This window comes from Vombatus ursinus, unplaced genomic scaffold, assembly GCF_900497805.2.
Source record: "Vombatus ursinus unplaced genomic scaffold, bare-nosed wombat genome assembly UNPS02014781.1, whole genome shotgun sequence".
NCBI classification, from domain to species: domain Eukaryota; kingdom Metazoa; phylum Chordata; class Mammalia; order Diprotodontia; family Vombatidae; genus Vombatus; species Vombatus ursinus.
In genome coordinates, this window is record NW_020954559.1 from 40,391,165 (window position 1) to 40,417,480 (window position 26,316).

A 26,316-nucleotide genomic window follows, 5' to 3' on the forward strand; every position below is an offset into this window, starting at 1 on the left:
CATTGTCTGTATTTCATTGGAAATCATTAAGAGGGAAATAATTGACTAATGATTTCCATGTTCATGCTTGAGAATTGATTGAAGTATAAGTTGACTATGGCTGTGGTGTATCATTGGAAATAATGAATTATTTGTAACTATTTGGTTAAAATTGTCCATTTTTATAGTCAGGGAAATTTGTGTTATGCCCTAATAGTTTACAAAAGGCTATTAGCCAGAGATAATCCACAGATGATTCTTGATTTTACACTGGTGTACTAAGCAGTATTTTTAAATAGGTTACCTAGGTGGCATTGTACATAGACTTGGAGTGAGAAAGGCTTAAGTTTGAATCATACCTCAGATACTTAATAGCTGCATGACCCTAAGCAAGCCGCTTAGCAACTCAGAGTCTCAATTTCATCATCTGTAAGATAGGGCTAATAATAAGGCCCTAAACCCTATGGTGCCTAAGCAAACAGGCAGCCACCAGCCAGTGCCAGCCCTGCCACACCTCAGCGTAGCCCTGCACCAACAGGCAGCTCCAGAGGCCAGACCGCCACATGCTTCAAAGTAGCTACAAGGAAACACAGAAATACTCCACTGGTCCTCAGCACATGCCAGACACCACCATACCCAGCTTAGCACCAGCTCAGCTGCCAGACCCCTATGGCCTCCAGCAGTGCCAGCAATCCCCCACCCCACCCTTTCATCACAGCACCAGGTAAACAACCAGGGCCTGCAGCCAGCTAGCACAAGATGCCTGAGATAGTGCCCCTTCCACCCTGGGTGCAGAGCTCAAATTTAAAAGAAAGGAAGAAGGCTCCTCAAAAAAGAAGAGCAAAACACAACCAAAAAATAATCTGACCATAGAAAGTTATTATGGTGACAAGGAAGACCAAGACACAAACTCAGAAGAACTAATTGAGGAAAACAACCCCTTAAAAGTTAGAATTAGGTAAGTGGAAGCTAATAACTCTGAGACATCAAGAATCAATCAGACAAATTCAAAAGAATGAAAAAATGGAAGAAAATGTAAAATACCTCATGGGAAAAACAACTGACTGGAAGATAGATCCAGGAGAGACAATCTCAGAATCATTGGACTACCTGAAAGCCATAATCAAAAAGAGGATCTGGACAGCATCTTTCAAGAAATTATCATGGAAATTACCATGATATCCTGGAACCAGAGGGCAGAATAGGATTGGAAGGATCCACTACCTCAGGAAAGAGATCCCAGAAGAAAAACTCTAAGCAACATTATAGCCAAATTTCAGAACTATCAGATCAAGTCAAAAATGCTAGAACTAGCCAAAAAGAAACAAATATATCGGAGGGTCACAGTCAGGATCACACAAGACTTGGGAGCTGCAACATTAAAGGATCAGAGGTCATGGAATATGCTATTCTAGAGGGCAGAGGAGCTAGGACTACAACCAAGAATCACTTACCCGGCAAAATTAAGCATAATACATCAAGGAAAAAAAATGATCATTCAGCAAAATAGAAGGATTTCAAACCTTTACAAGGAGAAAACTAGAGCTAAACCAAACATTTGACCTCCAATATCAAGACCCAAGAGAAGCATAAATAGGTAAAAAGGGAAAAGAAAACATAAGGTATTCAATAGAGCTAAACTGTTTACATCCCTATACAGGAAGGTGATACTTGTAACTCTTAAAAATTGTATCACTAACAGTACAGATAGAAGGAATATACGTAGAGGGTATGGGTGAATTTGAGGGAATGACAAAAAAAATTAAGAGATGAGAAACAGTTGCAGAAGAAAGGGAGCAGTAGAATGGGGTAAATTGTTTCACATGAAGAGGTGAGAAAGACCTATTATAGTGGTATTACAGTGGAGGGGAAGGAGAGGTGGGCTATGAGCATTGTTTGAAACTTACTCTCATCAGTATTGGCTCAAAGAAGGAATCATATACACAATCAGTTGAATATAGAAATCTCTCTTACCCGACAGGAAGTAGAAGTGGAGGAGATTGAGTAAAGGGGGGGAGGGGGTGGGGAGACTGACAGAAGAGAGGGCAGACTTGGGGAGGTGGTCGACAGAAGCAAAACAATGTTGAGGAGGGAAAGGATGAAAGGGGAGAGAGGACAAACAGGAGGAAAAATAGGTTGGAGGGAAATACACAGTAATCATAACTGTGAATGTGAATGGGATGAGCTCTCCTATAAAACAGAAGCGGATAGCAGAGTGGATCAAAAACCAGAATTCTGCAATGTATTGTTTACAAGAAACACACTTTATGCATAGAGACACATACAGAGTAAAGGTAAGGGGCTGGAGCAGAATCTGTTATGCTTTAGCTGAAATAAAAAAAAAAAGCAGGGGTAGCAATCCTGATTTTAGACATAGTAAAAGCCAAAATAGACCTAATTGAAAGAGATAAGGAAGAAAACTACACATCTTGCTAAAAGGCACCGTAAACAGTGAAGCAATCAAATTAGAAGAGCAGGAAATAGTTTACCTGTCAGATCTATGGTGAGGGGAAGAATTCATGATCAAACAAGAGATGGAGAGCATTACAAAATGTAGAATAGATAATTTTGATTATATTAAATTGAAAAGCTTTTTTACGAACAAAACCAATGCAACAAAACCCAGCAGAAAGCTTTATAGAAAGTCTTTATAGCAAGTGAGTCTGATAAAGGCCTCACTTCTCAAATATATAGAAAATAGAATCAAATTTATAAGAATAGAAATTATTCCCCAATTGATAAATGGTCAAAGGGTATTAATAGGCAGTTTTTCAATGAAGAAATCAGATATCTATAAGCATATGAAGAATTGCTCTGAGTCACTTTTGATTAGAGAAATGCAAATTAAAACAACTCTGAAATGCCACCTCACTCTAATCAGATTGGCTAATATGACAAAAAAGGAAAATGATAAATGTTGGAGAGGATGTCGGAAAATTGGGACATTAATCCATTGCTGATGGAGTTGTAAACTGATCCAACCATTCTGGAGAACAATTTGTAACTATGCCCAAAGGGCTGTAAAAATGTGCATACTCTTTGGTCTAGCAATACCACTACTAGGTCTGTATCCCAAAGAGATTATTAAAAAAGGGAAAAGGACCCACATGTACAAAAATATTTGTAGCAGCTCTTTTTGTGGTGTCAAAGAATTGGAAATTGAAGGGATGCCCATCAGTTGGGGAATGGCTGAACAAACTGTGGTATATGAATGTAGTGGAATACTATTATGCAATAAGACATAATAAACAGGCAGCTTTCAGAAAAACTGGAAAGACTTGTACAAACTGATGCAAAATGAAATGAGCAGAATCAGGAAAACATTATATACAGTATCAGCAACATTGTAGGATGATCAACTATGAATGATTCAGCTCTTCTCAGCAGCACAATAATGCAAGACAAGTGCAAAGGACACAAGAAGGAAAATGCTATCCATATCCAAATAAAGAACTGGTGGACTCTGAATGCAAACAGAAGCATATTTCTTTCACTTACTTTGTTCTTTCTTGTTTTTTTTTTCTTTTGATCTGTTTTTTCTTCTGCAACTGTGACAAATACGGAAATAGATTTTATGTGATAGCACATGTATACACTATGTCAAACTGCCTACCATTTTCAAAACGGGAGGGGAAGGAGGGAGGGAGAAAAATTTGAAACTCAAAATCTTGTAAAAAATAAATGTTAAAAATTTTCTAGATATATAATTGGGGAAAAAGTAGAATACTATTTAAAGAAAAAAATAATACCTACCTTAAAGGGTTATGTGAAGAGCACATGAAATAACAAATTTAAATTGCTTTGCAAACTTTAAAAAGTTATATCAGCGATCATTATATATTCCATGTAATCTAAATGTCTTACTCCTATACAAAAAGAGTGTATAGATGAAATTGTGGGACAAAATAGTTCACTGTGAAATAATCTTTGATTTTATATCATCAAGCTTGATGGCGCATATTTAAGTATGATCCATAATCAATCAGCATTTATTAAATGCCTTCTATATACCAACCATTGCGATAGGCCCTGAGGATTCTAACATGAATAAAACAATCTCTACTCTCAAGGCTTCTAATTTATTAGAAATTAATGCCTTTTATTTTATCTTTTTGTTTGTTGTTTTATCCAGAAAGGTAACCTTGCTTAGTAACTTACTGACATTTAAGTTAATTTCAGCATAAAGTGTCAAAGCATATTTTGAGTCCTTTGATCCAAGTACCCATTAGGATTCTTTGTTCAGTCTCACTTTTTCTCATTGATGATAATTAGTTCTTTTGGGTCTACAATTTTTTGCTTTGTATTTTTGTGAAGAAATTTTCACATTACTTGTATAAACTTTTCCACTTTAATTTAAATTATTGTGGTCTGTTATATTAACGTATCATAGTTTGCTCAACTCTGTCCCCTGTTAATGAACATTTTGATTGCTTCTGTTTTTGTATAATTGCTATGAACACTTCTGAACAAAAAATCGTTCGTTTTCTTAACACTGTCGGGGTGTATTTCCAGCAGTAGAATATGAGGTGAAAGAGTATGATTATTTTTATAACTTTTACTTAATATTACCATTTTATTCTCCAGAAATATTCTATGAGACTTTTATGAAGTGATTATTAACAGATTATTTCCTCTTTTTGGAAATTGTTCATATCCTTTGACCATTTACACATTGTGGACTAGAAAGTAAAACCATTATGAATCATTATTTTATAACAGTTTCTTTATGTATTTTGGACCATAAGTTTTTAATCTGTAATATTTGCAATTAATATTTTTTCCCCAATTGGTCCTTTTTAGAAATGAGTGCCTTTTAATTGAGGAACTTTGTAATAACCCATTAAACATAGTAAATTAGCTTGAATATGTGTCCATTTCTATTTTCTTTAGGCAGTGATTGTTGTATGCTTTTTACAAGCTGTTTACCTTGAAGGAGTTTTTGCATTTCATTGGTAAATGTAAAGCATACCTAGAAGTGAAGATTAAGACTTTCTATTTTACTAATGTAGAGTTTTGTTTCCCATAAAAACAATGTATCCTATTTGTACAAATATAGGCCATGCTTCTCTTCCTAACTTCCTTTTAAAGAACCTGAGTTCTTTGATTGGATTTTGTTTTTCCTATCTCTTTACTGCTGTGGCAAGAGCTAGGAATTGAATTTGGAATTTTCGTGCTAAACTTTTCTTGGTACAGTGCCTGGAACATAGTAGCTGTTTAACAAATGCTTTGTGGATTGATTATTCCTCTGCCCATATGCTGGTCTTTTGATTCATCTGTGGTACCTGCCTACTACAGCTATCAGGTCTTGGGGCCTCTCCTCTCCACCTAGGGGGAAGCAATTCCAGCCTACAAGTAAATCTGCTTTCCTCCCTTCAAATCATCCAACTTAATCTTTTTAATAAGGTAACTAATTATTTGTAATTATTTATCATTCTAAACCTATGTAATTTTTTTTTCCTTTTAATGAGGTCTTATTTTAGGGAATGGCCTATATTTGTACCAATATGGTATTTTAATATGAAGTATGTTTAGTAATAAGGAGGAAAGTACTTAAATATATTTTAATATTTGACATGAATAATTTTCTTTTTTTCTATACAGAGCTATTCTATCTCTCTCATAAATTGGTGGATTTATACCCTAGTAATCCTGTAAGTATATGTATGTGTCTACAGTTTTTACAATTGAACTATGTTCAAATTTTACAACTTATGGTTAGAAAAACTTAAATTTATAATTGAGCAAATTGTAATTCTTTCTTTCGGAATAAAGTTTTGAGCCAGATTGTCTCGTTTCCTAACTACTCATTGGTTTTAAGTTAATCCTTTAGTACTGCATTAACTGCTTCACAAAAAGTGAAGCAGTCCATAAAAATACAACTTGGCATGCTAAAACAACAATTTACCAATTAGAAGCCTCAAAGGGTTGGAGATAAGATTTGAGGGCCGGGGGAATAAAAAGGAATTTTAGGACAGAGCACTTCAAATATAGGGGCTTAGGGATCACTATCTGTCAGGAACCAGAAGTCAGAGTTACAGAAAAAGGTAATGCGGTAGCAAACAACCTCAGGATATAGTCAAGGTTGGAATCAGTAGAGAAGTTAATCAAATTAGAACTAGAATCCCAAGGCCAGAATCACAAGTTGAAAGAAGGTTCAAAACAGGGAAGGTAAGCAGTGGGGGTCAGGATGCCATTACAATATAAGTTAATGTCAAAACAGTGAAGTCTTTAGGCTCTCTCCTTTTTTCTGTAGAGAGATATGATGATGCTTGAGTCAGGCCAGGCTAGGAAGGAAATGTGGACCAGCAGATTACTCTGCCATCTTTTTATCAAAACTTCATACCTGATATGAATGAAATGGAATACTATTGTGCTATAAGAAATGATGAGCGGGTAGACTTCAGAAAATCCTGGAAAGACTTATATGAACTGATGCTGATTGAAATGAGCAGAACTGGGAGAACATTATACACAGTAACAGCCACATTGTGTGATGACTGACTTTGTTAGACTTAGCTCTTCTCAGCAATGCAAGGATCTAAAACAACTCCAAAAGACTCGTGATAGAAAATGTTCTACACATTCAGAAAAAGAACCATGGAGTCGGAATGCAGATGGAAACATACTGTTTGCTCTCCTTTTGTTTTGTTGTTTTGTTTTATTTCTTCTTTCTCATAGTTCCTCCCATTAGTTCTGATTCTTCTATACAGCATGACTAATGTGAAAATATGCTTAATATGAATGTATAAGAGTCTATATCAGATTACATGCCATCTTGGAGAGGGGAGAGGAGAAGGAGGAGGAGAAAATTTAAAGCTCAAAATCTTGTGGAAGTGAATGTTGAAAACTAAAAATGAATAATTTATTTAAAAAAAAAACTTCATACCTGGCAAACAAGTTCTGATACAGATATTTTAACTTAGAAATAGGATGTAACTTTAGTATGAGAAAATAGGATTCAATTTGTGCTTGTATTGAATTGTTTAGATTTGTATTGTAGATCTGTTCTATCTTTGGTAATGGTTAATTTTGAATTTGTTTAGGTATCTTGGTTTGCAGTAGGATGTTATTATCTAATGGTTGGACACAAAAATGAACATGCCAGAAGATATCTCAGGTATGGGTTTATGTTCATGTCTACTCTTGGCAAAGTTGACAGGTATCTTTTTTTTTTAATTTTAAATTTAAACACTAACATTGCATTGTCATAATACAGCAGAAGAAAAAAATTCTATATGAAACTGAATCTTCATTTGACGCCACTTTCTTTTTTAAAGTATATAACTGTTAACTGTCAGAACTCTCCTGCTTTTCTGTTCTTCTTTCTGAACTTCTTTCTGTTCTCTTTTGTGCATTTTTTTAAAATGTTACAATGATCCCATTTTTTATTTACATTACTATTGCTAACCTGCCTCTTCCTTCCCCACTCCCCCCCTCGCCTATTAACTGAGTGAAAGAAAGGAGGGATAATTGTAACAGATAAATATGCTTGAGCAAAATGAATCCACCCAGTAGCCATGTCCTAAAATATGTGTCTTTTCTGCATCTTGTTTTGTCACATCAAGAGATAGGTAACATGCTTCATCATATAGGCTCTCTGGGGGCATTGCATTGATTATCGTGTTAATCAGAGTTCTTAAGTATTTCAGTTATTTTTCTTTACAAGGTTTTGTCTTTGTATAAATTGTTCTCCCAGTCCTGCTCACATTCAATCTGTGTGAGGCCATATTACCCAGGATTCTCTGAAATAGTATCTTTCATAATTTGTTAAGGTACAATAACATTACCCCAGTTTGTTCAGGCCAAGAGGTTCCCCTTCCCCTAATATGTTCTTCAGGATTGGGAAGTTTATTTTACACATGGCTATTCCCTCCCTGATATTAGCTTCCTTCTTAACCCTCTCCTCTCTATCCCCACTTGATTCCCTGTTGAGTTTTATTTCTACACCTACTTGTGTGTTCAATCCTCATTTGTCCATTTTACAAAGGAGTGAAGTTCATCTGATGCCTACTCTCTTCCTCCATAGTCGCATATTCTTCTCATTTGTTACAATTATGAGAAGTAGAAAGTTTCAACCCTTCTTATTTTCTACACTATTGTATTCTACCTCTTTTTACACTGTTCTCTTTCCTCTCTTAAAACCTTCAGAACAGAACCAGTCCACCCCTAGGGTCTCAGTTTCTCTTACTTAACTTCATCAGTACCCTTTGAAGACGTTAGAATTCCAATGAGACACCTGTTTCTTCTCTTTCTATTATAATATTACTATTATGTCATTCTTCCAATTCCTCAAATAAATTTACCTTTCTAGGCTTCTCTAGACTCTTGTGTTTGCATTTTAAAATTCAGATTCAGCTCTGGTCATGTCATCAGAAATGCTTATTATAAGTCTTCTGTTCCATTACAAGCCCATTTTCCCCATAGGATTATATTCAGCTTTGCTGAATATAATATATATAAGCTTAATATATATAATTATATAAGCCTATAATATATATGTAAACCTGACATAAGCCTGTATTACATCCAGTTCTTGCTTAATGTAAGTGGGTATTTCACAGACATCCTCCTCCGTCTTGGAATTTTCCCCTCCCCCTCTACAGCTTTGTGGCCTTGCAAGCCCAGAGTGTCTTCAGTGCATGGGGCCCCCTCGGCCCAAGCCACTTCATTGCCTGAAGAGGAGGACCCCTGGCACAGGGCTGCACCAGTGTTGCTGCCACCAGAACCAAAGCCAGAGCTGCTCCCCCATCAACTTTCAGTTGTCAAATTTGCATAATATGAATTATGTAAAGCCTATTATGTTTTGCCTTTTCAAATATTGTGTTCTAAGATCTTTAGTTGTTTTTGTGGTTGTTGAAGCTGCCAGGTCTTATGTGATAACTGACTGTGGCTTCTCATTACTTGAACTGTTTCTTTCTAGAAGGTTATGGTATTTCTTCTTTGAGGTGGGAGCTCTGGATTTTGATTTTGATATTCCTGGGACTTTTCCCTTTTGAGTTCCTTTCGGAGGGTGTTTAGATTCTTATATTTATTTTGCCCTCTGGTTCCAGTAGAACTGGGCAGTTGTCATTCATGTTTTCTTGAAATGTGATTTTTTTTTTAAACTTGTCTTTAGGGGAGTCCAATGATTTTTATATTATCTCTCCTTGTTTTAAGGGCCATTGTTTCATTTTCAGTATCAGATACTTTTTTTTTCTTTTTATAATTTATGATTGTGTTCTAATAGGCCTTCCTTTTCCATGACTCATTGATTTCTGTTTGTTCTAGTTTTCTAGTTCTAGTTTTCATGGATTCCATTTTTTGGGTAAGATTTATCATTTTGTCTTCTAAATACTTACTCTCCTTACAGTCTTTTTTCCAGAACTTTTATTTTGTTTTTTATCTCTTGCTCCATTTCTGCTAAGTATTCATGTAGTCCTTGAGGGAAATTAATTTTTTTCTTTCAGTCTGTTTGCAGTTGTTGTGGAATTAGGTTTGCAATAATTTTTTTGTAATGAGTGATTTTTTTTTAGTTTACTAATTCTTCCAACTTTAGTTTCTGAATTGGGGCTCTGCGACAGGACCAAGCTTTGTTGACCTTGCTGCACTTTTGCACTAGGTGGTCTACCCTGCTTCATCTTGCCCTGGGTTCTACTTCTTAGTGATTAACCCCCCTGGATCTGTGAGTTTCAGAGATATCCAGGGCCCCTCTCTGGCATCTCAGAAGAGGACCTCAGAGTCCTTTAGCCTAGACTTTCCTGAGTGCTGTAGCACCATACTGGGTGCTACTTACTGAATTTCTGCAGGCTTTTAAGGTCCCCACCCTGTGGCTTTCTGAATACCCTGGGACTTTTTCAGGGAAACCTTCCACTCTTGCTTCCTCCAGATGCAGGGCCTTAGAGGCTACCCCTGTCCTATCTCTGGTTACACTGGCACTAGCCCTGTTGGTGGAGCTCCTTTTCTACTGCCCATAGGCTTCTCACTAAACCCTGTTATAGCTCTGGGATGGAAGATATCACTGTAGTTTCACATCAGATCCTTAATCATTATTTATTCTAATTCAAACTTAAGAGTTTTGCTGGAGAAGGTTTATAGGAGATAGATGGCCTGCCTCTCCTTCAAGCAGCCACCTTGGCTGTAAATCTCTCCATAGGTATCTTTTCAAGGAAAGTATTTATTGCTGCATCTTTCTTAATGCAATTAAGTGCTCAAAGAGCAGTTTGAAAGAATGAAAATTTAATTCAACAGTTATTGAGTATCTTCTTAGCACATTGCCTGCACACTGTGGAGGATAAAAAAATAGATAATATGGTCCTTCCTCTCAAGGATCTTTCGTGGAAGGTTTTGGGCTGTGTCTGGCCCTGTGGTGTCATCAGTATATGGAATAACTGATCCTGTTGAAACTACATCCACCAGTGCAGCTTAACTGTAACTTACCATCTTAGAGAGTTGCCAGAAATACTGAGAGATTAAGCAACTTCTTTGTGATCACATAGCTTCAGTGTGTTTGAAACAGATCTTGAATCCAAGTCTTTCTGACCCCAAGGCTAACTCCAGCCACTTTGCCTTGCTGCATAGATTAAAAAACAGAATAATATGAGCCAGTATTAGAAGTTCTGTCATTCATATGCGAATGGATTATTAAACCACCATTAATATGACACATACATTGAGATGTCAGCTTTACCTCTTCTGCTCATTGTATCAGCACCCAACCTCCAAACCGTAGAGTTGACTCTTTCCAAAAGTCACTGCCTCCCACAAGTCCATCTGATTGCCATTGATTCTTTTCCACAATATTCAATGACTCCTCTTATTTCTGTTCTATTTCTACCACCCTGGTTCAAGATCTAGGACTAACATCTGCTCTTGGACTAATATGCCTCCTAACTAGTCTGTCTATCTTCTCACTTCTTGCTTCTCCCCTCAAAAGTGTAGCCTTCATATTTGTCACTTGAGTAATTTTCCTAACAAATGCTTTGATTCTATAATGTCTCTGCTCAAAAATCCCCAGTGGTTTTCCCCATTGCTTACTAAATAAAATTCACATTTCTTATTCTGACCGGCAAGGTACTCTACATTCCTACTTTGTCCTACTTTTCTAACTTATTTCACATCCCTTCCCTTCTCCTGGCCCAGCATATGTATAAAGAGAGAGAATTGGTTGAACTTGGAGTCAGAAGGACCAGATTTTGAATTCTAGTTGTATGACCCTGGCAAGTCATTTAACTTTTCTGAACCTCAGTTTTCTCACCTGTAAAATGAGGATTGGGTTATTTTGACAATTAAATGTGTCAGCATATGTAAAGTTCTTTGTAAAACCTTAAAGGTCTGTATAAATGCCAAGCTATTATTCATACACTTTCTCTTCAAGCAAACTGAACTAACCCCTGTTTTTTGTTCTCATTCCCTATCAAATCTCTATGCCTTTTCCCCATTCCTGTAATGTACTACCCTCACCAGAACAACCCTCTGCTCAGAATCCCTTTTGAGCTCCTTCCCCTTCTTGGCCCTATTCAGATGCTTCCTCTTCACGTGAAGTCTTCCTTTAATCCCATCCAACTTGAACTGACCTTTTTTCTTCAAATTTCCAGGAAAACTTTGAGCTATTACTTTTACTCTCAACATATTCTACATTGCATTATTTATTTGTGCCCATGCAAAATTTGCCATCCTTGTCCATAAAAGTCATAAACTCCTTCAGGGCAAGGACTGTCTTATTTTTGTGTACCCATTGCTTAGTATGAGCACTGCATAAAGTAAGTGCTTAATAAATGATTATTGAGTTGGATTAGATTAAACCCTACTGTTGATTTGTACTACATTGATTCTCCTAAGTGGTTAAGATTAAGGATGAAATATATGGTTAGAATAATTTTCCTCTTGTTAGAACTCCATATCGCAGCCTTGTCCTCATTAATACCATATAACCAACCAAAATAAATGGATAGGCTATGAAAAGATATGGATTATACAAAGAAACATTATTCAAAGAATGTATTCAGCAGTGCACATCCACCCTCTTTCTATCTGTCCCATGCCTACTTCCCCCAAAAGAGAACAAGAAAAAAAATGAACTCTAATTGCAATTGAAGTAGCTTAATTTGGACATAGAAGGAAATTTCTGGTAAGTTATTAAATTAGTCAATCAGTAAACACTTACTAACTGCCAACTATGTGCTAGGCACTGTGTTAAGCACTGATGATACAAAATGAGGCAAAAGATAATCCCTGCCCTCAGGGAACTTATAATCTAATGGGTCTGGTGTTCATTAATCTAGAATGGTTTAATTGTGGTTTTGCCTTGAAACAGGGATGAATTAAAATCATAGAACTGCAATGTTAAAGGGTATCCTCGTTAGTTATTTTATCTAATCTTTTCCATTGCATGAATCTTAGTGACAGCCATCCCTGACAAATGGTTATCCAGTGACAGACGACTTGCTGTACTCCTTGAGGTAGCTCATTCACTTTTTGTTAACTCTACCCCTGTTATATAAGTATATATATATATATATATATATAGGAAAAGAGGCAGAGGGACATGATGAATAGAACATTGGCCTTAGGGCTAGGAAGACCTGAGTTCAAGTCCTGCTTCTAACAAATACTGGCTCAGTGACCCTGGGCAAGTCATATAACATTTTGGTGCTCTAAACAACATTCTAAGATTATAAGTTGCATAAAAGATGTAAACCTGTGTTGGTAAAGGAAATTCCTCACCAGAAACCCGAATAAGTGAAATCACAAGTCTGGTCCCTCTCCCTAGTCTCTTTATATGAGCTACATCAAAAAGGTGTGTATATGTATATAAAATTGTGTGTGTGTGTGTGTGTGTGTGTGTGTAACTTGTGCATGTGTATGAAATGTGTTGTATGTACATAGATATATGTGTATGTGTGCTTATATACATATGTGTTTATTTAGATATACTTACATTCCCAAAATTCTAGCTTTTACTGAGGCAGTCTTTATCTCCAAAATAAGGAAAAACTTCCCCATAGAGCTGTCCAAAAATGGAATTCATGGTATATCAAGACTATTTAATCCTACATTTCTGTGGGTCAGTAAACTATATGCATGAGCCCTGTAACATTCTGGAATGAAAAAACTGAAAAAATAAAAATGTATGACATTCCTTCCAAGATAACTTTTGTTCTCATTTTTCTTATCTATAAAGTGAGGGGTTGGGTTCCATGTCTTCCAAGGCCCTTTTTCAGCTCTAGATCTCTGATCATCTCATTCAGGCTCACATTGTATCTTTACCTACCTTTTTTCTATGATCCTGTGATGCTACATGCCCAGTGGTCCCCCTTGTCACTCCTCTGCAGTAGGCCTTCTCTTTACCAATGGTCTACAGATTATAGAGAGCTCTTTATAATACAGGTACATATGTAGTCCAGGTGAGTCTCTTTCCCATCCTCCACTTCAGTGTACTTGCATCTGCTTTTTCTCCCAATCCAGCCCCACCAGTAAGCTGCTCATTGTTTATAAGGAATGAAATGAATGGGTCAAGTACCTGGAGATGGCTCAACAAAAGCCAGTATTCAAACATTGATTTGTATTCATCTCTGGTTTTGACACAATTCTGGGCTTTAGCTTTAAAACCATAGTGACATAATTAAAGATTGTACTTTTCCCCCCAGATTTCATTTGTATAAAATTTGGATATGGATAAAAATGGCATTTCCATAGTGTGTACCTACATATTTCTTTTCTTCCAAGGAAATCTCAATTTAAATTGAGGTTAAATTAGGTTATGACCTAAGAAGTCAAAGTTATACAATGGAAAGGACTGACTCTATAATAAAGGACTTGTGCTCACATCCTACCTCTTCTTACTAGCATTATGATCACAGACATATCACTTAACTTAGTTTCCTTATCTGTAAAGTAAGGAAGTTGAGTTAGGTGGCCTCTTGAGGTCCCTTCCAGCTTAAAATCTAAGGATTCTATAAACCTGTATTTGAGGGTGGCCTCTATTTTGATTAATACAACTTGTCAGAGTAGTAGGAATAGAACAGACTTAATTGAAATAAGAGAAAAGCCACGAAAATTTTTTTAAATAGTTCATATGTGTAATGGGTATCATTTCTTGCCTTCCCAGTGGGTAGGGGAGGGAGAGAACTGAAAATAAAAAAATTTTAAATTAAATTTTAAAAAAGAAAGATCAATCTGAATGTCTTAGTGAACGTGTTTAAGAATATCTTAAAAAAAAAAACAACTTACTAATACTTCCATTGTCCAGTAATATCATACTGTGAAATAACTGTTGCTACTTTAAACATGTAGAAACACTTGATAGTTTATTAAGTGCGCTAAATCATTCAGCTGGAATCCTTAAAAATTTTAGTAGTTGAAATACTCTCCAAAAATCATGTTTTAATTTATTTAGTGAAATTTTCTCAGTTTAAAAGAATAATTATAAATGCAAAATGAGTGAAACTCAAATAAATGAGTTTTTTTCTCTTACATTAATTACTTCTTTGGTATGGACTCTTAACCTAGGGTCTGCAAACTTGTTTTTATAAAATTATTTTGATATTTTTTTGTTTTTGTTTTTGTTTTTTGGTAAGGCATTTGGGGTTAAGTGACTTGCCCAAGGTCACACAGCTAGTACGCGTCAAGCATTTGGTCTGAGGCCGGATTTGAACTCAGGTCCTCCTGACTTCAGGGCCGGTGCTCTATCCACTGTGCCACCTCGCTGCCCCTGATATTTTGAAAAAATATTTCAATATACTTGGTTTTCTTTGCATTCCTTTCATTTTTATTTTAAAATGAGGCACAATTTTTATATTTTATGCATTTAAAAACATTCTGTGGCACCTATAGCCTTCATCAGACTGCCAAAAGAGTTCATGACACAGAAAAGGTTGAGAACCACAGGAATAGAAGGACTTTAAATATCAACTTTTGTTTTTATTGTAGTCTCGTGTTAATGGGCAGCTAGGTGCAGTAGTGGGCCTGGAGTCAGGAAAACCTGAATTCAAATCCGACCTCAAATGCTTATTGGCTGTGTGACTCTGGGCAAGTCATTTAACCCTATTTACCTCAGTTTCCTCATCTGTGAAATGGGCTGGAAAAGGAAATAGCAAATCGCTACAGTATCTTTGCCAAGAAAACCCCAAATGGGGTCACAAAGAATCGACTATAACTGAACAGCAGCTCATGTTAACAGTGGCACTTAAACTGTTTTAAAAAGGAAAGAATTTCAAGTTGAAGATGAAGGTAGAGAACATTCCTGCCTTAAGGCATAGAGGCAGAGAGATGTTAGGATGAGATCAAGGAAGATCAGATAATACAGTTCATTTGGAACAGAGAATATGTGAAGGGGAAGTTATAAAGGTAGACTAGATACAGATTTTGAAGGACATTAAGTAGCTGGCTGAAGAGTTTTTATTTTATCCTATAAGTAATAGGGGTTTTTGCGGTCTTTGTCTAGTTACCAGTGAATTGACAAATTTATACTAATTTAATGAATTTATTTTAGTAAAGCCACAACACTTGAAAGAACCTATGGACCTGCATGGATAGCTTATGGACATTCATTTGCAGTTGAGAGTGAGCATGATCAAGCAATGGCAGCTTACTTCACAGCAGCACAGCTGATGAAAGGGTATGTGACAAGCAAACTGAGCACTTTAATGAAGAAATTAAATGGTTTTCTTAAAGAACTACATGTCATTGTTTAGGTACTAAACTATTACGTAGTAGCTTATGATCCATAAGATAAACCCCAGTGGAATGAAGAAGGCTGCTGATTAGGGAAATCTTCCTTGCCAGTGCTTAGGGTTTGGCAGGCATCTCTGCTGCTGTGGTGTAGGAGAAAATGCAGTAAATTTAGAATTGGAGGACCTCAGTTCAGCACTAACTGATGCTCACTCCCTCTGGCAGGGAGTGACATTTCTGGGCCTTGGTTTCCTCGTCTATAATGAGGGATTGGCTGCACGATCTCTGAGGTTCCTTTCAGCTCTACACACAGTTCCGGTATCTCTCCTTTTATAAGAAATAGCGAGCAAGACCAAGAGCAGGAAGGATTCACTTGTCCACTTTCATTGATATGTCCCCAAGAAGGGAACAGTGGAACATTCAGGGCTGGGAGTAGTAGGGAATAAGTTTAGTTTCTAGCCATGTGGAGTTTCAGGTGCTGGGAGGATGTTCAGGCAAAAATGTTTGACAAATAGTTGGAAATTCGGCCCTAAAAGAAGCTCAAGAGTTCAAGGTTCAAGATAAAAGTGTGAAAGTAATGGGCTTAGAAGTGATAAAGTCATGAGATTGCTGGGGGAATGTAGAGTGAACAAAGAAGGGATCATGGGATGGCACATTAAAGAATGAGCGCAGAACTGCCATGTTGGAGATGGAACTTATACTAGGAGAGGGTCAAAAATGAATGAATGGAAAAAAAATAAGCTGTTCTTTTAAGAAGTTTGGAAAATAAGGAGAGAGGTGGGAGTTAGCTGGAAAAGGAAGGACTTTCTAGAAAAAGGGAAGATATGAATACTTCACGAAGAAAACTTGAACAGTGAAGCTATAGATCAGCTGTCTAGAGGAAATGAGATATTCTAGAGCAAAGTCACAGAAATAGAAATGAATGTGGCTTGTTCAAGATGTCGTAAGTTGAGTTACAGCCTAATCTTGTAGATGTGTTATATTAAGGAGTAATGGAAAATAAGGAGAAATTTAATAATGTTTGTATCTTAATGTAAGATAGGATGAAACAAGTATTAGGAGGATCAGCAGGCTGTTTGATAAACTATCAAGACTCATTATAGATTGAAATACCTAGTTACTGGTTTGGTATTTGAATTATTTTTTAAGAAAAGATCGTGTAGGTGAATTTCTGTTAGGTTATTAAGTTGTTGCATTGATTCAATTAAATGTGTGATTTTAACATTGTTTTAGGTGTCACTTACCAATGCTGTATATTGGATTGGAATATGGTTTGACCAATAATTCAAAGTTGGCTGAAAGATTTTTCAGCCAAGCTCTAAGTATCGCACCTGAAGATCCTTTTGTTATGCATGAGGTTGGAGTGGTTGCATTTCAAAATGGAGAGTAAGTACATAAAGAAAAACAAGTGGCATCAGCCTGAGTTTTTTTCCTAAATACATCAAAACCTTGATCAAATAGAAATTAATCTAATTCTTCATTAAGTGTAATCTTTATTCTGCATTTCACTTGTAAAAGAAAGACAAGACAGAAAGCAAGCTGGCATCATACATTCAGTCTAAAAATAATAGTTTTGGGGCCTCATATTAACCCAATTGCCTATTTGTTTAACCCTGAAAGTACTATTCACTTATCAGCCAACATCAAAATGTTGACTCAGAAGTACTGCACAATTCAGTCATCCAGGATAACTTTGATTATGTTAATTGTACTGTGTTTACACATTGAACTGTAAATAATACATTTTAGAGAAATTTTTGGTTAAAACAAAGGATTCCTTTCTTGATCAACCCTGAGATGAATAGAAAATGCAGCTAATCAAAACAGCACAATCTTTGATTATTCTAATTTATTATGATTTTACTGTTATCTCTAATAAAATAAATATTTTATAAACTATTCAAAGAAAAGATATAATATTCTCAAATTCATATTCACTAAATTATTATCTCTTCAGCATTATATTTCTAGTTTTCATTTTTTAAAAACATCAGTATACATTGTGTTAAATGAAAAAAATCATCTGGCCTTTACTGTGAGATCGATGGCCAGATATGTTTATCTTTGGTAAATTTAAATCAGGTTGCTAGTAAAGGTATATTATTTCAAATTTTTATAGTGTTACTGGGAAATATTTATCAGCTGTTTATGTACATAATTGTTTATTTGGAATAACTTAATTGCCTTTTTTCCTTTACTTTAGCTGGAAAACAGCTGAAAAATGGTTTCTTGATGCATTAGAAAAAATTAAAGCCATTGGAAATGAGGTATTTACTTAGTCACCATTATATAAATACCTAATTACAAAAGACACTGCAGAAAAAGTTAAATTGCAGCAGTCTCTGCCCTCTCAAAGTTAATGTAATAATTGTCATTATTAAAAAGCTTTTAAAAATTGTTTGAGCAGTCATGTATTTAACTTATGTCCCTCTCACTTAATAATTGATATTGTCTGATTTAGTGACCATTTAAGAGAGCAGGTGTAAGTTGCCTTGTGGTATCAGGATAGCCATTCATCTTGCTGTTCCAGTCATTTGGAGCCTATTGAGTGATTACAGGAAGCTTTGGCATTTCCAGTCTTGGTGTAATAATCCTCCTGATTAAGAAGACTTAAAATAACTGCATCTTTGGTTGAAGAGAGTTATTAATGGCATCATTAGCTCCTAAACTCAGCAGGTTCCATTTCTGAAGCGGAAGAATATTATTGAGTCTCATACTTAGTACTGTCTTGAGGAGAGTGGAGCACTGCTATAATTTCATATCTTTCTAATAACAACTTTAGAATTTTTAATGTTTGAAATATTAAACCATATACTGCTTTATGAAAATACTGCTCTATGCATTTAGATGTATGCTTTGAATATGCATTAATTTTTTTTAGGTTAGTAAAGGTATAGGCACTGAAGCAACAATTTAATAGAGTCACTATTTTTTAAAAAAAATAACAATTTTAGCCTTTGTTAGCTCTCAGAATCAAGGATTATGCATGTTATTCATACTAGACTTCCTGAACTGTACCTCCTTTCATTCCTGCCCACTCTGTTTGACTCCACTTTGAGTTCCTCCTTCACATCTGCATTACTATCCCACTTGTTTATAACTTCCACTTTTTGTTCTGGTTTTGAGTCTTTCCCAAACCACAGTAATTCTAGCAATCTGCATGTGACCATAGGTACAGATCATATTCTGAGGGTTACACTTTGTGATGTATAAACTTTAAAATTTGTTTTGCATCAAATGCCAAAACAGGAGAAAACAGTGCTTGTTTTTTTTTTGTCATTAAACTTCATTAAGTTAACATAAAATATAAATGAAAGGAACTTGAGTTTTCAGTATGCTTTGATTTGACATCTCATTATTTTGTGGTAATTAAATAGCAAGTATGTATTATCTGTGAAGTAATTAAATATGTACAAATCTAGTTGGAAAGTATGAAATAATCATTTTAACGACAAATTGTTTTGTAGGTAACAGTTGACAAATGGGAACCTTTGTTGAACAACTTGGGCCATGTATGCAGAAAACTTAAGTAAGTGATAAAGTAGAACATAGGACCCATTGTGAATTAAAATAAATTCTCTGGATTGTATACAGATTTTAATGTTTTTATTCCACATGAAGGTATCACTTATGTCTAAGCCTTCAAATTACAAGTGTAAAGTATACTATTAAGCACACCTAGATCACTTCAAAAACATCTCTGTTGGTATTTTAACAACAGAGATAACTATTGATAAAGACAGTGAACCAGAGATAACCAATTTTCTTTTTAAGAACTTTATTATAAACTTAATGACAAATTCACAAAACAAGGGGCAAAATCATAGCCAAATCCCTTATCCTGTAACAAGGCTGAACCAAAGGAATTAACAAATAGCAAAAAATACTTTCATTTTGTGTTCCCTTCCAAGTCAATTTGAAATTATAACTTTTGGCCCTACTTGCTTTCCTTTAAAAAAAAAAAGTATGTAGTTGTCATTGTATGTGTATACAGTTCTAGTTCTTCTGATTTCATTCTGAATCACTTTATATAGGTTTTTCCATGTTTCCTTAGAAAACACTTCCTGTTTATTTTGATGGTTCTGTATTGCCTTAGATCAATATACCATAATTTAGCCATTCTCTAATTTTTTAAGACATACAGATTGTTTACAGTTTTTGCCTATTAATGGGGCAGCTAAGAATATTTTTTTTTTCCTTTTTACGATTTCTTTTTGAATAATAGTCCTTGCAGTGCAAATACTGGGACAAAAGGTTTGAGTGTATAATTCTTCCTGCATACTGCCCGGCTCACCAACTATGTATGCGAGTGTCTCTTCCTTGGCAGCCTTGCCCATATTAGATTTTATTTGTATATATTTGTAGATATAGATATTTGTCACTCTAGGAGGTAGAAGAAGATAGCACCTTAAGGTTATCTTTATTTGCATTTTTTTGTACTAGGGAGTTTGACAGTTTTCATGTGGTCATTAACCATTTTAATTTCCTTCTTCCATTGGAGAGGCACCCTGACATAGTGGAGATATTAATCTGGGCTTGGCATCAGGAAAACTTGGATTCAAGTTCCTCCTCAAACACATGAAAGCTCTGTGACAGAGCAAATCACTAACTTCTGAGTACTCTAGGTAGTACAGTCCATGTTTCCTATTCAATCCCTGTTAAATTTTTTTTTTAATTTTTATTTTAGACAAATAACTAAAACTTAAATACATAATAAGAAAAGAAAAAGAAACATTAGAAACTTAAATATAAAATAAGAAAAAATTTAAAAAATGTCCTGTGCACAGCAGAACACAGGAGAGGATTCAGAATATATAGCAATAACTTTTGATTTCAAGAAAATCTATATATTAAATACTGCACATTTTGTTGAAAGCTGTCCATCTTTTCTTTGCATTCTTGTAGGTTTTTTTTTTGGTTCTCTGCTGTACACTTTTTACTTTGTTCTTTTTTCCCCTCTCTCCCGCCTACCCACTACCCCAAGGCTACAATTGAGCATTGGATATATTTATATATAGGTATTGATATATGCATACATATACATATATATATATACATGTACATATATATATACATACACACACACAAATATATATGTATACACACACACACAAAAATATATAAACATATATTTTCCCTAAGAGATTAGGACTAGACTAGAGTCCTGATCTTTGTGTTTGTTTGTGCATACTTCTTTTTTCCTAACTCCTCTACTTTACTTGTTCCTATTACTTAACCTACCCCGACTCCAGCAATCCCTTCCTTATCCTCCCATTCCCCTAAATCTAAACCCCTTCTATATCCCCCTTTTAACCTATTCCCACACCCTCCCCTGTAAAGATCCCTCCTTTATCCTCTCCCCTTCCCTATCTCCTTAGAGTTTTCTTTCTAAATTTAGAAGATTTTATACTCTTCTAAGTATATGTGTATTTTCCTCTCTTAAAACCCATTCCCAATGAGAGTAGGTTTTCAGAACTAACAACCCTGCTCCCCCATCTAATTCCTCTGTATTGGTTCTTCCTCTTGTACCTTCTTTGTAAAAGATAATTACTCTTTTAGCTATACTTGAATGGTTCTACATTTTGAAGTCATATCATACTCAGGTCTACCCCAACGTTCCTTATAAGTTACCTAATTACGAGTAACAATCTTAGACATAGGTTTTACATTTTTCATACATAAAAGGTAAACATTCTATCCTTATTTAGTCCCTTGTAGTTGGTCATTGGTATGTACCTTATATTTCTCTTGGCTCTTGTATGTTACATCTTCTATTGAGTTCACGGTTGGTTTTTTTTGTTTTTTTAAACAACGACCTGAAAATCTGACAATTGATCAAATGTCCATTTTTTTTTTTCATTTAGAATTATGCTTAGCTTTGCTGGGTGTGATATTTTCAGCTGGGAGCCCAGTTCTTTTGCTCTTCAGTATATAGTATTCCAAGACTTATGATCTTTTAGTGTCACTACTGCTAGGTGTTGTATGATTCTAATTGTGGCACCACCGTATTTATATAAATTTTTTTTCTTGTTGCTGGTAATATTTTGTCCTTGATCTGGGGATTTTAGAATTTGATTATAATATTCCTGTGAGCTTTCCTCATAGTATCTCTTTCTGGTGATGATTGGTGGATTTTTTCTATTTCTACTTTCCCCTCTTGTTCTAATGCTTCAGGATGGTTTTCTTTAATTATTTCTTGTATTACTGTATCAAGATTCTTTTTTTGATCAGAACTTTCAGGTGGTCCAATTATTATGTTTTCTCTTACTGATCTGTTCTGTAGATCCATTGTTTTTCTTTTTCTTTTTTTTTTTTCTTTTAGGCAGTTGGGGTTAAGTGACTTGCCCAGGGTCACACAGCAAGTAAGTGTCTGAGGCCAGATTTGAACTTCCTGACTCCAGGGCTGGTGCTCTATCCACTGTACCATCTAGCTGCCCCTGTTGTTTTTCTTATGAGATGTTTTACATTCTTTTCTATTTTTTTCATTCTTTATATTTTGTTTTTTCATTTCTTCATCTCTTATAACTTTGCTGGTTTCCCCTTGCCCAATTCTGATTTCAGGGAGTCATTTTCTTGCTTAAGATTCTGGATCTCCTTTTCTAATTGGTTGACTTTCTTTTCATAATCTTGTTTTTCTTATATTATTCTTATTTTTCTTTTTAGTTTTTCCTCAGTCTCTCTCATTTGATTTTTAAGGTACTTTTTAAGTTCTTCAATGAATTCTTTTTGGGCAGGTGACCATTCGACATGACTCTTTGGGGTAGAAGAGGGTTTCTTTGCTTCATTATCCTCCTCTAAAGACGCAACCCAATCTTCTCTGTTCCCATAGTAGTTCTCTGTTGTTGTATTCTTTCTCCTTTGCCTGTGCATTTTTTTTTGTAATAGTTTAGTTTTTATAATCACCTCTAGGCCTGGGGTCTGGGGGGATGGTGCCTCTGGCCTCTAATCCTCTTCAGTTTTCCCTTCTGACCTTGAATGCAAACCAAGACCTCCAGCCTCCTATAAGTGCCCACAGCCATTGGTATCCTGCCCCACTGCTTCTGCACTTAACAGATGTATGTGCTGGTTCCTTCTTGCCTTGGCTGCTCTGCACAGCACAGCTGGATCTGGCATTCCCTGTCAGCAGAGATTCCCTCAATCTTCTCCAGGACAGATGCCCAACTCCCCTCACTGTCCCTGGGGTAAAAGTTCCTGTAGCTGGGGCCAAGGCAACCTCTCAAACCAACTAACCCCAGGGCTTGCTGCTTGCTGTTGAAGCAATCCTAGCCTGGAGGTGTTTACTCTTCACAGGAAGGAAATAGTCCTGGAATTTTTCTTCAGATCTTCTCCAATTGTCCCAAGAGGATCCCTCTTCTGCCCCTACTTTTATTTGTTTTCAGGGATCTAAGTTCGCTCAGAGGTGCTATTTTATCTCTTTTGTGGAGGAAAATCTTGAGAATGTGAAATTTTCTGACCTACTCCACCATCTTCCCCGAATCTTCATCTGTTAATTTCTTTATAAAATGTCTCTTTGAGTCTTTTGAACATTATTCCATTAGGAAAAGTCATATTGGCCTTAGATATATGTGTTAGTTACCTTAAGGATCGTTTATCTGATATGTTTATTTCAATTTTTCCTCAGTTTTTTCTTTCCTTAATTTTAGAGATTGTAGATTTTTGTTATGCAAAAAAAATTTTTTTTTGCCAAAAAGAACTTATTAAATTATTTAAATTGAGTTATCATTAGAGATTTTATTTGTCCATAATTGAGACAAATAATACTCCTTTTTCTTAGAGTTTTTAAAAATAATTTCTAGGGGCAGCTAGGTATGATAGTGGATTGAGCTCCAGCCTTGGAATTAGGAGGACCTGAGTTCACATCTGACCTCAAACACTTGACACTTAACTATTGCGTCACCAAAAAGTAAAATAATAATAATAATTTTTTAAATCCTTTGTTGCTATCCAGTTAAGGGTTTATGGATGGCGTGGGTTGTGGATCTAAACCCTTGTGGGGTTTTTTTTGCTAGTTTTCTAGTGGTTTTTATTGAATAAAAATTCTGTTCCCTAGTAGATTTTAGTATAGAACATTGGAATATAAAGTTGCAGTACCTTTTGGTGTTTTTCCATGGTCAGGCAGCCAACATATGCCAGAAACAGTAGCTGAACCAACATCTTTCTGGTTCAAAAACCTTTTTTTCACTTTACTATGTTGCTAGTACAAATAATAAATAATGCTAGATATAAATAACATACTATAAAGGTTTTAGGATAATGAAAGAATATTTCTTTATATAGTAAGTGATAAATATGTGAAACTCATCTTAACAAGCTGAACAGGCCAAAAATACAAATTTTTTGAGGAAAGCGGTGATAAACTGATATATATATATATATTTAGGTTATATCCCTATGATGTAGTTAAAGGAAATAATCAAACTGTTCAATAAAATATCCATGGTGGCAATGGCAAAGAAAATACTGTTCAGGTTGAGTGAACTGATACCATGTGACATTTCTTCTGGAAATCTGTATTCTTGGAACATAGAAATACAACTTGAGATTTTGGACTTCTTAAAATGTATGCAATATCAACTTATTTTTATTTTTTACAGAAAGTATGAAGAGGCACTAGAGTACCATCGTCAAGCCTTAGTGTTGATTCCCCAGAATGCTTCTACCTATTCTGCCATAGGTTATATACACAGCCTAATGGGCAACTTTGAAAGTGCAGTTGATTATTTTCACACGGTATATCTTTAATTTTTACATTATTAAAATTAAACTACACCCAATTTTTAAAAATCCTTTTTGCTAGGTTCTTTTTTTTTCTTTTTACTATTTTAAAGTTGCAAAATTTAATTCCACAAATATATATTTAAGCACCTTCTATGCACAAGATGTTGTGGGGCATATAGAGATGAATAAGGCATTGTGCATTTGGGTAGCCTACAGTCTGGTAGGGGAAATAAGACTGCACAAAAGTAATCTCAATAGGCTGCGGTAACTGTACAGGGAAGGGGTAAACAGTGCTTTTAGAAATCTAAAAAAGAATTTTAATCAGACTGGGTGGAGTTGGGGGATGATATGTTTGGGAATTAAGGAATCCTTCATGGGGTTTAATATTTGAATTTAACCATGAAGGATGAATTGAATTTCATCGGACAAATTGAGAAAAAGAGTAGAGAATTCCTTCCATACTCTTTTCTTTGCAAGAGAAAATAATTTTATAGGATGTGTAACTCATTAAACTTAGGAACAGTTTTGAGCCTGTGTTTGAGATTTGAGATAGTACTAGGCATATTTAACTGATGATTATTGATTGATTTGCTATTTGTCATAAATTTTTATATTAATGAGTTAATAAATGCAGGCATGTATTAAAAATGCATTTTTCTCTACTGGAACATTTAAACCAGGTTGAAAATTGAATTAACATATCTATATATCTAATAACTTGCAGAGGAGAAGGATTTATGACAAAATGACAAAATTTACATCCAACCATCAGTACTTGATTCCATTTAATTCAGTGAAATTTAAAATGACATGGAAGAAAAATATGAACTTCACCAATAAAATGTGTGGATATTATTTGTATCCATGTGGTATCTTAAAAGGAAACTTAATCAAAACATCCTTTGGTGCTGCTGTCAGATATTTTTATGATTTTATGAAAACAACTAGTATTTTTAGATATTGGTATAATATTTGCTCTTATTGCTTTAATTGGCCATTCTTCATGAACATTTGCTCTGTTCAGGTTACCTTAGGTGAAACTACTTACACAAAATAGAAAAACAAGGCTTTTATAAGTATTTCATAAATATATTTCTCTTTCTCATAGTAAATTCTGACCCCTTTTTTGACAGGCTCTTGGACTTAGGAGAGATGATACATTTTCCGTTACCATGCTTGGGCATTGCATTGAAATGTACATTGGTGATTCTGAAGCTTATATTGGTAAGATGCTAACTTTTCTTATTTTCTTATAGTTCTTAATGCCTTTTTTTTAACTATGTAAAGTGTTTCCTTCTTGTAGATAGTCACTTTTTTTGTTACCTACTTTCCCTTTCTAAGTCTTTCATTTTAATTCAGTACTTCAGTGGCCTGTAATGTTATTAGTAGGTGCTCTTTCTACAGATCACACAACACCTATCTGTAACTTAGGTAATCTTCGTAAATTGCTGTGGCCATAAAATTTAACACCTTAAGAACAACCTAGTAAAGAGTATATCTAAACTTTATGCTTATCTTCTGGTAACATGCATACAGTCAGTCCTTCCCCAGGCCTGTACCTAAAGATTTTCCATCTTGATATAAGACATACCAGAACTGGTACTTCACTGGCATCGTGTTCAGAAAACCTGGCAGGGGTTGTCTTCATCATAATGCGGGATGTCTTCATCACAGTGGGAGCTTCTCTTTCTAAGCATTCTTAATACACACCAGAATACCTTTTTATTTTGCTACAGTGATGCTGTAGGAAATAGTAGTCATCAAATACTTATTCATGTAATGTTTCACCTAATTAAATATTAAAACATTTCTAAAAATGCTTTTTTGGTATTGATACATAAAGTCACTCATGAAGTCACTGTGTAGGTTTCAGTAAAGATATTTATGAACTGAGGTAGAAAATGAGCAGAACTGTCATGATAGTTTGTCTTTAACTCTTGAAAATATTTCAAAATTAGTATCAAAGTTAAA

The 26,316-nt window shown here is 35.2% G+C and overlaps 1 protein-coding gene across 1 annotated transcript in view; it reads left to right on the top strand.

Annotated features, from left to right (window-relative positions):
• The window catches only part of LOC114046231 (cell division cycle protein 16 homolog), a 52,062-nt gene that overhangs the window by 15,645 nt on the left and 10,101 nt on the right, over positions 1–26,316 (top strand). Inside the window, exons 7-14 of the mRNA XM_027866474.1 lie at positions 5,581–5,630; positions 7,023–7,096; positions 15,449–15,574; positions 16,861–17,013; positions 17,831–17,894; positions 19,095–19,156; positions 24,222–24,357; positions 25,479–25,569. Of these exons, the coding sequence (XP_027722275.1) occupies positions 5,581–5,630; positions 7,023–7,096; positions 15,449–15,574; positions 16,861–17,013; positions 17,831–17,894; positions 19,095–19,156; positions 24,222–24,357; positions 25,479–25,569 (756 nt within the window). The remainder of the gene's footprint in view (positions 1–5,580; positions 5,631–7,022; positions 7,097–15,448; positions 15,575–16,860; positions 17,014–17,830; positions 17,895–19,094; positions 19,157–24,221; positions 24,358–25,478; positions 25,570–26,316) is intronic.